Source organism: Aplysia californica, unplaced genomic scaffold (genome assembly GCF_000002075.1).
Source record: "Aplysia californica isolate F4 #8 unplaced genomic scaffold, AplCal3.0 scaffold00215, whole genome shotgun sequence".
NCBI lineage: Eukaryota > Metazoa > Mollusca > Gastropoda > Aplysiida > Aplysiidae > Aplysia > Aplysia californica.
Window position 1 is genome coordinate 314,358 of NW_004797485.1, and position 10,971 is coordinate 325,328.

A 10,971-nucleotide genomic window follows, 5' to 3' on the forward strand; every position below is an offset into this window, starting at 1 on the left:
AGAGAGAGAGAGCGAGAGAGAGAGATAGACAGACAGATAGACAGATAGACAGACAGACAGACAGACAGACAGACAGACAGACAGACAGAGAAAGTGAGAAAGAGAGAGAGAGAGAGAGAGAGAGAAAGAGAGAAAGAAAGAAAGAAAAAAGCAGGAAGAGATAGACAGTCGGTTGACAGGAAGACAGACAGACGTTAGCAAATACATCACAAAGACATCAGTCTATACATAGATAGGAAGAGAGAAGAATGAGAATAAGGAGGAGAATAAGGTGAAGGATGACGAGAGAAAGGGAGGAGCAGGGGAGGAGGTGGAGAAAAGAGGGGGGAGCAAGGAGGAGCAAAAGGCCAATTACCGGTTTCGTACAAGTGTCCAGCACCTCAATGTCAGTGACCGAGTCCTCTCCCTTGATGCTTGACCGGTACAACAGGTCTAAGGGAGACAAACGCATAAAGAACCAAATCACTAGAGTGGTTGAGGGGAAGTAACTAGTACAGATGACAGATGTATCTTATTAACGGAATGCTGTCCCTTCAATGGAGGCTGGCAGACAGACAGACCGACAGAGATAGACAAAAAAACACACACACACACACAAAAACAAACAACAGACAACAGATGCACAGACAGACAGAATTCGAGACAGAATTTTTTAAAAAGCAGCTCATGTCGAAGATGATTTTAAACTTCACATTTTTTTAAAATGAATGCTGCAGAAATAATAAAACAATTAAACGACGTTCTTGAATTTTTGGCAAGGTAAGTAAGCCTTTTCCCCTGACAATCCAATCTACAGATTGGCAACGTTTTTGTGCAGAACATGATTATATTATATCATTTTATTTTTGTTAAATTCAGATGAAAATAGAAGCTCTATTCCCTTTGCATGAGAGAAACTTACTTCGGGGAACCTGAAAAAATGGATGACGTGGAAAGACACAAACAATAAAATAATGTGCAGTTTTGAAAGAGCATCTAATTGGAGATTGGAAAACCATATCACCGACATCTGTTTCAGATCAGGCACTTGATGATGATGATGATGATGATGATGATGATGATGATGATGATGATGATGATGAAGACTGCAGTATACTGACTCACCTATGTCGGAGCTGTATTCACCGATGAAGCGTTTTGTTAGGAAGCGCACAGTCACGGCTGGGGAGCAGAAGAACAAACATATTTTGTAAAAAAGATTTTTAAACAACTTATTTTTGTAAATGTTTTGTGCCCAAACGCACAAAACTAGGCCTTTTATGAGACTGGACTTAGATTGCGTAAAGTGATGCATATTGACGCGATGGTGACACACAAGAACAATAATTCATGACTTGAAGAAAATGTTTGATGGTTGAAACACACCCACAAGTAATATCTGCAAACACATTTTTGGGTGGTATTTTGGTTTTCTTTTTGCTTTATATACATATAAGCTACATGGTGATCGAAAAAAACTGTACAACTTTTTTGTTGATAATTTCCTCTACACTAAAGTTTTGTGTTTCAAATTTGTACTCAATATTTGGAAGTCAAAAGGAATTTTTTTAAATATTCATTCTCGATAAATCCACTTAGTAGTTTTGCTTTACATAGCGCGTAAAGAAACAACCCATTTTCAGCTATGTCCGCAGTTTTGTAGCATGACGCACTAGTTTGCATTAGGCCCACCACTAAATATCCCAATGATTGCGCCATATTGCAAACTACCGCAGTCAAACAGGTCAACAGAAGTTGGTAGATTGTTTTTCTCAAGTTTCCTTTGTCTACGGAGACCATGGTCAAGATCAGTAAAGAGCAGAGAGCTTTTTGTATTGAACATTTCCTCACCACCAACTCATTTCGTAAGTTTCGCACAAGGTACGGAAATAATGTTAAAGTGGCCTTAAAGGTTTCTTTGGAGTCAAGGGTGGAAAGGGTCCATCTGCTAGGATCTGTAGAGAATCAGAACTAAAAATTTCTAGACAAAACGACCACTCCAGGTCAAATACACGCCAGGATGCAGAATTCAGTAGATGAGCCCCATGAGACATCTGTCCGTAGATGATGTCTGCAGCAATGACTTTCCTACATCTCAACGGTCCGCATTCTCAAGGCATATCTTTAATCTACAGCTGTACTTTCAAGTTCGCGAAGCTATCAGAGGATAGCAATGTGTTCATGATTCCTCGATCGTTTGAAAAAGGTGAACAATTCTTCTATGACATTTGGTTCCTTGGCAAAGCCCATATTCACCTTTCAGGTTATATCGACTCCACAAATGCTGTCTACTTGGGCAAACTCACCCCCCCCCCCTCTTATAGTCTCCAGAAACAGCTCCATACTGCAAGGTGTACAGTGTGTGTGGCTTAGAGTACTCATGGTGGAGGGGATCCTTGTGTTTGGTCACCACTGGACATTACGAATGACATGTTCACATGTGTGGAGTTCAAAGGATGACATATTATAAACCATTGATTCCCCGAATTCCAGAATTTTCAACAACAAAAAATTAATTCCGTAGGAGAAAAGAAATATTGTTTAAAGGTTACAGGGATGGAAAGATTAGATTTCTAAAATAAAAAGAAAGTGAAAAATAAATTATTGTTTAAAGGTTACAGGGATGGAAAGATTAGATTTCTAAAATAAAAAGAAAGTGAAAAATAAATAAATCATTTCATGACTTTCCTTACTAGGTCTTTTAAATTGGCGCATTTTGTATTTACAGGTGTTTTTTTTTTTTATAAAAGCATTTTCGTTTACGAAAATAAGTTTATTCTTTGTGCATTTTATGTCAAACAAATGCCCATCGAATGAATTATATCTGTTCCGAATTACAACATTCTTGTACAAATTTTGAGCGAGAAATTTAGAAGAAAAAAAATTGTAGGGGCCTACATTTTTTTTGGATCCCCCTGTATTATTATGTTGATGTGTGACTCCTCATATATATGATATATGGTGTCCAAAAGAAACTTGAGAAAATGTTATCACCCAATCATCGTGTTAAAGGCTTGCGTCGCCTATTCATTCAGAATAGATCTACCAATTCAAAGCTACATAAATTCTGCTTCCAGACTTGACAAAATTGTGGGAAATTTTTAAAAAACGTAAAAGTGTTTTCGTGCGTGTATAGGGGACATTCAATATTGATAGAATGGACCTATGTTACATATCAAATGAATGGAGAAATCTGTGAAAGCAATAATCAATTAATACATTGCGATAGGTTCAAACAAATCGGAAACAGAGCAGTCACAAATACCACTCCAAACTTGAACTTAAAAATAAATTTTCTCATTATTAGTTTGTTTGGGATCCCCTGGTTTTGTGAAGAGCACAAACCTTTCGGGCATGGACTGTTAAATTTTGACATAATTATCACGACAAAAACAGTGACGAAAATAAGATCATCTTTATTGTCCGGATCCTTGTACATTGGTTTGGTGCTTCACCAAGTACACACACATACACACACACACACACACACACACACACACACACACACACACACACACACGCGCGCGCGCGCGCGCGCGCACACACACACACACACACACACACACACAAACATGCACACACACGCATACGCACGCACATGTGCACACCCATATACACACACACTCTCCATAACACATCCTCTCTTCCATACACATCTGAGCACATAACCATTATATATAACGGTATGCTTGCATTCACAAACAGGCAAACAGTCACATGCATAATACAAATGAACAGCAATGATATAAACATTGATAGTGTTAAGAAAGATACGTACTCAGTATTCTGATTGTAACTGTGTATGCTTTACTTTAAAGGTCATAATAATATGAATACTTATAACAAGATGATCAAGATAGAAGAAGTTCAATGGGTAATGGTAAGAATGACTTCTGCTTTTTTCTGTGTTACATATAAGAAGCCCAGGTCTTTTACTTATGGTACAGTATAGGTCACTGCCAAATAAAAGAGACATTTCTAAGAGATCAAAAACACCATCATACGTGTTAAACAGTTTTGGTCTTTGCTGTTGTTGTTGTTATTTTTGTTGTTGCTGGTGTTATTATTATTATTGTTTTTATTATTATTTTATTATTATTATTATTATTATTATTATTATTATTATTATTATTATTGTTATTGTTATTATTATTATTATTATTATTATTATTATTATTATTATTATTATTATTATTATTATTACTATTATTATTGTTATCATAATTATTATTACTATTATTATTATTATTCAAATTGTCGTTGTTGTTGTCGTTGTTGTTGCTAGTGGTGGGGGTGGACTGTTACGCCTACCTTGCAACTTCGAAGATAGAATTCTCGCCAGGGACACTGTCGAAAGGCAGTCCAATTTCCCTTTGTCTTCCCAAAATTAATATGTCGTTGTTGTTATCATTAAGGGGGGGGGGGGGGGCTACACCCCCAAAATTAAAATTCGGCTCAAAATCATGGAATTTGAGTTGTAGGCATTTTTAGCTTCCTCAGCCTCTCCTACAACTATTTCATGGCATAAGAACCCCCAAAAACCGTATTTTTTCGCGTACCGGGCAAGTTTGTAACCGCCATTTCCTCATAAAGTCAATATTTTATTTGTCTTTATTGGCCGTTTTCTCAAAATGCGACTTTCCTCTATACTTTTTTGAATAACTCCACCATTTTTCATCCAATCTTCATGAAATTTTCACAGAATGAAGCGAAGAGGTAATACTAAAAATTTGTAAGTTGAATTTTTGATATGTGGAATAGATTTTTGTTGGTGGTGTCTGGAGTGTGGATTTTCACGGATTTTTTGCAAACTTGAATGCTACCTCAGGAAAAAAATTCATTAAAATTTTTTTAATTCGATTAGGAAAAAAACAACAGACAAATTTTTAGATCTAATGTTTGTGAACACGCATGCAAAAAAAACAATCATTTTCCATGAGCGATAAGTGCGGTATTCATTACGTAAGACATGTCAAAAAAATCCAATATGGCGGCGTATCCATGGAAACAAAACTTTTTTCTCAAATTTGATTGCGGATTTTGAGACTCCTTATTATGCTTGTTATATGTGTGAAATGTTCAGTAATAAGTGAGATAGCCTCCAGGTGTAGTCCCCTCCCCCCCTTAACAATATATTTCCATGGAACCGTAACCCGCGTGTATTCATGAAGAGTTACAAATATTATATTGCCTTTACACAAATAAAATACGATGTATAAACACACACACACACACACACACACACACACACACACACACACACACACACACACACACACACGCACACACACACACATACACACCCACAAAAATACACACTCACACATACACTCACATTCACACTCACATAAACACACCAGCAAATACACAAGCAAACACACACGCAAACACACACACATACATACACATACACACGCAAACGCATTTTAAGCCTTTCTCTCCCTCACATTCTCTCTCGTTGAATCTCACAACTTGCTGGTACTCGAACCATCAACCGTTCGGAGAAACAAACGCTTAAAAGCTACTCGGAAGGAAGAGCTCGTGTAAAAGTAGATTCCAAAATTGAAAAAAGTCGCCAAAAGCTCAAAGAACAGCAAAAAATAGACAAAACACAGAAACACGTCCCGGGAAAATCGCGTGACGACAAGTTTGCCTTCCGTGAAGCTGTACAGACCCAGAAGTGTTCTCGGTAACGTACTCGTCAATAGATAAACGACAACCACACTCAGCAACATCTTAGAAATTCTTCGCTCCTTCCTAGATAGTTTGTGTTTGTATTTGGAGGTTTCTGGTAAAATATAAGTAGGGATCCACAGACGGCAAGCTCCCCTGAGCTCAGATATGATTTTGATAGAACATGTGATAGTGACGAACGATGTAATGATGGGCCATGCCACAGAGACGAAGTTGTATTCAAACAGCAAAATGTCGATGAAACGTCTGAGAGAAGAGGAAGGTTTTAACACAATGGCTGTTGTCGGCTGGTCACCTCTTGCACTGGACGGAGCGCGGTACACAAAGCAAAAATGAATGGGGAGAAAGGAGCAGAAGACGAAGGAGGAGAGGGTGGTCAATGAAGTCAAAGTTCGTCTTCTGGTCAGCAGCGACTTGGCGTGGAGTGGGAACCCGACACATATGCACCTCTCGAAGGTGAGGTACGCCGTCAAACTTCTGGAAGTACACACGGCGTACATCTCCACTCCCAGGAGACTCGTCGTGCCGCACACTGTCTCCCAGGTTTGGGCGAGGGATGGATAGAACAGTTCAACCACGCCGTACAAACGATACACAAAGGCTGCCAGATTGGCGATCAGCTCCCAGAGGGACATGACCAGCAGAGTTAGCGTCACGCCTTCCCGGAGACCCTGGGAGTGGAAGACACAGATGGACATCGCGTTGACCACCACACCAGCCAGGGCTAGGGGCGTACACAGGCACATGTTAACCACAACGTCCACCAGCCGGACAGCTTGGTGGCTAGACTTTACACCTGACAGCTGGAAGATCAAGGGATATCGGGCCAGGTCTAAGTAATCAGGCGCAACATGTCCTTCCGATAAATTTGTCATTCCCATCCCAGGCTCCAAGGGAGACTGCGAAGACATTCTTCTGTTCCTTCCCCGTTCTTACACAACTGGCGGCATTGCAATAACAGTTTATGATGCGTTTTCGGCTTTATTTAGGCAGATTTCTCCTTAGTATCAACTTGCAAAGTCATTTCATGAATCCTGTTTGCCGTTTGTTCTTGATTTCACAGAAAAAAACACAAGGAAGGGCGGTAATGACTTCTTTTGGCAAACGGAAGAATTAGAGTTACTGACACTTGTGGGTGGTGCGACAGGTCATATTTATTATGACGGGTCTGCTATCAATCTTTCTCCATCAAATCGCTACTGAGTGTCATACATGATGACATTAACATTAGTAATGACATTTTGAGACGCACACTCAATCGAGCTCAATTTGTTTTTCTAATTCATGCGTGTGCTCTACACTACACTCCCAGATTATTTAGGAGGCTGACTTCGACCCTGCCTGCCACAGAGAATCTAGGCTGAGAGGGATACAACGTCCTGGTCGAAAGACCGAGATACTCGATAAAAATTCTTCCCACAGCCGGGAGTCGAATTCAAGCTTTCTTCGTGTGACGGCAAAGCACCTAACTGCTTTACCACATAGACCGACGAGCGACGAGATATTTGCACGGTTTCACGATGTCTCAATAAACTAACAAGGTAAAGGCTTTTGCTCATCACTGATGAACGCTCGTTGTTGATCCATTAAGCGTTTTATGCATTTACAATGTTTATTTCTCAAGAAACCACAAGTCCGGAGAGTGTCAAACAAGGCGTTATTCAATGAGAATTCGAAGCCATCTCTGTATACGTCTGTCAGAGGACGGCGACAGGCTCTGGACACTGGGAGCCTGCTCTTGTCACGCTCCGCTTTTTTAAGCCATGGAAGGAAAAAGTGCCAGTTATATTATCAAAAGATTATATCTGAAACACAACAGTATAACTAATACAACATTCTATCGTAAAATCAAGGAATTGGTTTTGTGATGAATTCTCTTTGGCTTAATTTATAGTATTTAGGATGAGATACATACATAGCGTCCGCAATCTTTTATCGTTCCAAGTCAGTCTCTGAGTTCCACTTCTCCAGCTTGCCAAACGAAAACTGACATTAACCTATCACGAACAGAATCGTTGGTATCAAAAACATTTCTTCTCTCCCAACTCATAAAGTTTATTAAAGTGATATTAGCATCAGCGAGAAGCTGACTAGACTTCCCTCCCAGTTATGCGGGCAGGAAAACAACCGGAGATCCTGTAGTACACACTGATTTGATACGATCTGGCAGATAATGTTGGTTGTTTGGAAGGTAGTTTTATCCCGCATACTCCAATACTTCAAGATATTCCTCTTTAAATTGTATAAACAATATTGAGCTGTACCGTCAGGATCCTCATTAAAACTCAAAAAGACATTGTGAGGTCAGATAAACCTTCAGCCAACAATAGCAAACCTATAAGCTTTATAAGTAAAGCTACTAATGTCGTTCAAGGAAATTTCGAAAAGACGTTCGGTCTGAAATTATTGCAAACGAGCAACAGGGAGCCACATCCAAGATATAAATGATTGTGCTCAGGTCGTAGGTCAGTAATGTTATGCCTTTTAAGTATACGGCGATAAAGACTTGAACCTATAAAACTCATCCTCGTCCCAACGGTGCTCGCAAAACTTCTGTTGGAAAAGCAGACTCATTTACACTGGCAAACAACCGTAATTCAAGATTATTTTTTTAAAATTAACATCTTTAATTCACTCCAATTTTAAAATGTAGCTGTGTTCTCAGGATAATGCGGAAGTCGAGGTAAAGGTTGGATATTTTCTCTTTCTCCATTTTCTTTTCTTTCCAAACGTCATTATGATCTAACAGGCCACTGTCTTCATTGAGTCATGACGTTGGCCAGAAACCTTTTAATTAATAGAACAACTCTGACAGCATGTACCAATATTCCAACTAGCCGTGATGGCTTCTTCAGACAACCCATCAAACTCTACTTTCTGTGCATTTGGTTGTTGTAAGAAGGGCCACATTTGGTACTGAAAAGATGGTTTAGTAAAGACAAGCACATCAACACAGTACGGTCAAATTATAGTGTTTAGAAAAAGTAAGACAGACAGACAGACAGACAGACAGAGACAAACAGACTGACTGACCTACAGACTGACAGACTGATTGACATACAGACAGACACACAGACACACAGACAGACAGACAGACAGACATATTAAACAATAGTAGGACAGAAAAGAAGCAGGGTCTAGTAGTGTTACCCTCCAATCACCCGCGGCTTAGTACACTGCACGGAAGTGAGAGTGAAGAAAGAAGACTGTACAAAAGAAGAATATGTGTACAATTTAGACGACATAGGAGGTGGGCTCCAAAACTGGGTGTCAGGGCCAACCTAGCTTGTGATGGTTACAGTATACTATTAGAAAGACCGAGATACAGCATAAAAGTTCTCCCCACATGGGAATCGAACTCAGCCCTTCTGTATACGGTTGCGACACGTTGAACCGCTCTACCCTACAGACGTCGGCAGGGATGTTGTTCGTTTTGTTCGTTTGTTTGAGTGAAGAGAAGCACCTTGACACAATAATGGTCATATAGTGTTGGGGAAAAAGTAAGACGGACAGACAGACAAAAACCACAGTGAGGTAGAAAAGAAGTAGGACCTACCAGTGGTGTCCTTTAACCAACCACCGGTATAGAGATACTACGGGAGGAAATCGACTATCATCATGCACGTTCGAGAATTGGGTTAAATGCCACAACAATGGAGACCTGTGTCTGTTGTGTAATGGTACAATACTTCGCCGTTGCACACACATTTCTTGTGTTCCATTTCAGCGTGGAGAAAGTCTAATTACGGAGGGGGTATCTCAGTCTTCCTGTTGGGATACTGCGTCCCACTCACCCAAGACTGTTCGAAGCAGGCAAGGTAGAAGCAGCCCTCTTCCTAAATTATTAAAATTTGGTCGGAGTTTTTTTAGTAAAGAGAAGTACAGTTAGGGGCTCTCGTGGTCCAGAGGTACGGCGTTCCCCTCTCACTCAATAGGTCCCAGGTTTGATCCCTGACAGCGAATGAACCTGTTCATCTTTAAAAAAAAAAAATCCCCTTCCACCTTTCAGGCTCTCTAATGTTATGTAGTCCTCTTTCGTTTCCATATTCTGCCCCCTCACTCCCCCTGTTCTGTCGCCTGCTTTCGTCTCCCCTTTCTACCCCGACCCCCCCCCCCCCCTTGCCCGTCCTCTGGACTCCTGACTCTTTCTGCTGCCTTTGTAAAACTGCTACTCCTTGGCTCATTACTGCTGTCTTTCAGCCACATCCCTGATCTTTTCCAATATTATAAGGTTATCAAACAGACAGGACCTCCGAAGTTAACGTACATATCCAATAAGACCGAGCCAAATGGGCAGAGAGCTTTTAAAACAAAAACAAAAACCCCACCAAAGTTAGAAGTCCTTGCCATCCGCTCTGTCGCCCAGTATGATACCAACTGAGCTGCACCCACCTCCTCTTTCTGCGTCTAATATGGCATTAGACATCAAGGAAAAGGTACTCAACTGAAATAAGCAGACATAATAATATCGCTACCTCAGAGTTACAAAGTTCTGCCTGTTAAATACTTGGAAATTTGAAATAGAAATTTGACGCCTGGAATTTTGTGTTTCACAACATGTCAAGCTGTTTCGAACGCAATTCTTTGATTATCTTGATAAAGACTCCGATGAATCTTACGACTTTGATAAATCTGATAAAGCATTTGATTCCATGGTATTAGCAACTCACAACAGACAAAAAAATGTCTGATAAAACTTTTTAATTCTGCGGTAGCGATAATATGACTGCAGTACCCGTGGAAAAGCATTTTAAAAATAACTTTCTCGAAGAAGAGACCGGGAACTTTATTGTTCATTGTCTAAGCTCTTAGTCTTAACCATGCAGGCTTAAAAGGAAATAATACGGCTCTCATTTACCATCTGGTCTGTTTTCTTTTCTTTTTAGTTTTTCTATTACGCCGAAATTGAGACAAATAAGGTTGTTTAGAAAGCGGCCTGCTTCATTCTGCCTGTTTGTGCCGTCCCATTCTGAGGGGGATTTAACATAACAGAAAAACCCCAAAGATACTCGACCAAAAAAAATATATAAAATTTCCCTCCCACTCGGGAATCAAACATTGGTCTTTTGCGTGTCACAGTAAAAAGCCTGACCTTCACGCCAAAGATGAAGGTACCATCTGCTCTATATGACTCAATGGTTCAACCAATAGATGGGACAAGTAAAGTGACAGACGAAGTCTCAGTCTGCCCAGCATTCTTGCAGTTTCAGTTTGAATAAAAAAGAAGCACATCGACATGATGGCAATCATAATGATAATAATAGTGCTGGGAAAAAGAAAGACAGACGAACCCCCCCC

General features: G+C 40.0%; 1 protein-coding gene across 1 annotated transcript in view; it reads right to left on the bottom strand.

Annotated features, from left to right (window-relative positions):
* Window positions 1-366: 366 nt before the first annotated feature.
* The window catches only part of LOC101864301 (ras-related and estrogen-regulated growth inhibitor-like protein), a gene marked incomplete at both ends in the record, with an annotated part of 36,939 nt that continues 26,334 nt past the window's right edge, over window positions 367-10,971 (bottom strand). Inside the window, 2 exon segments of the mRNA XM_035970057.1 lie at window positions 367-432; window positions 1,105-1,161. Of these exon segments, the coding sequence (XP_035825950.1) occupies window positions 367-432; window positions 1,105-1,161 (123 nt within the window).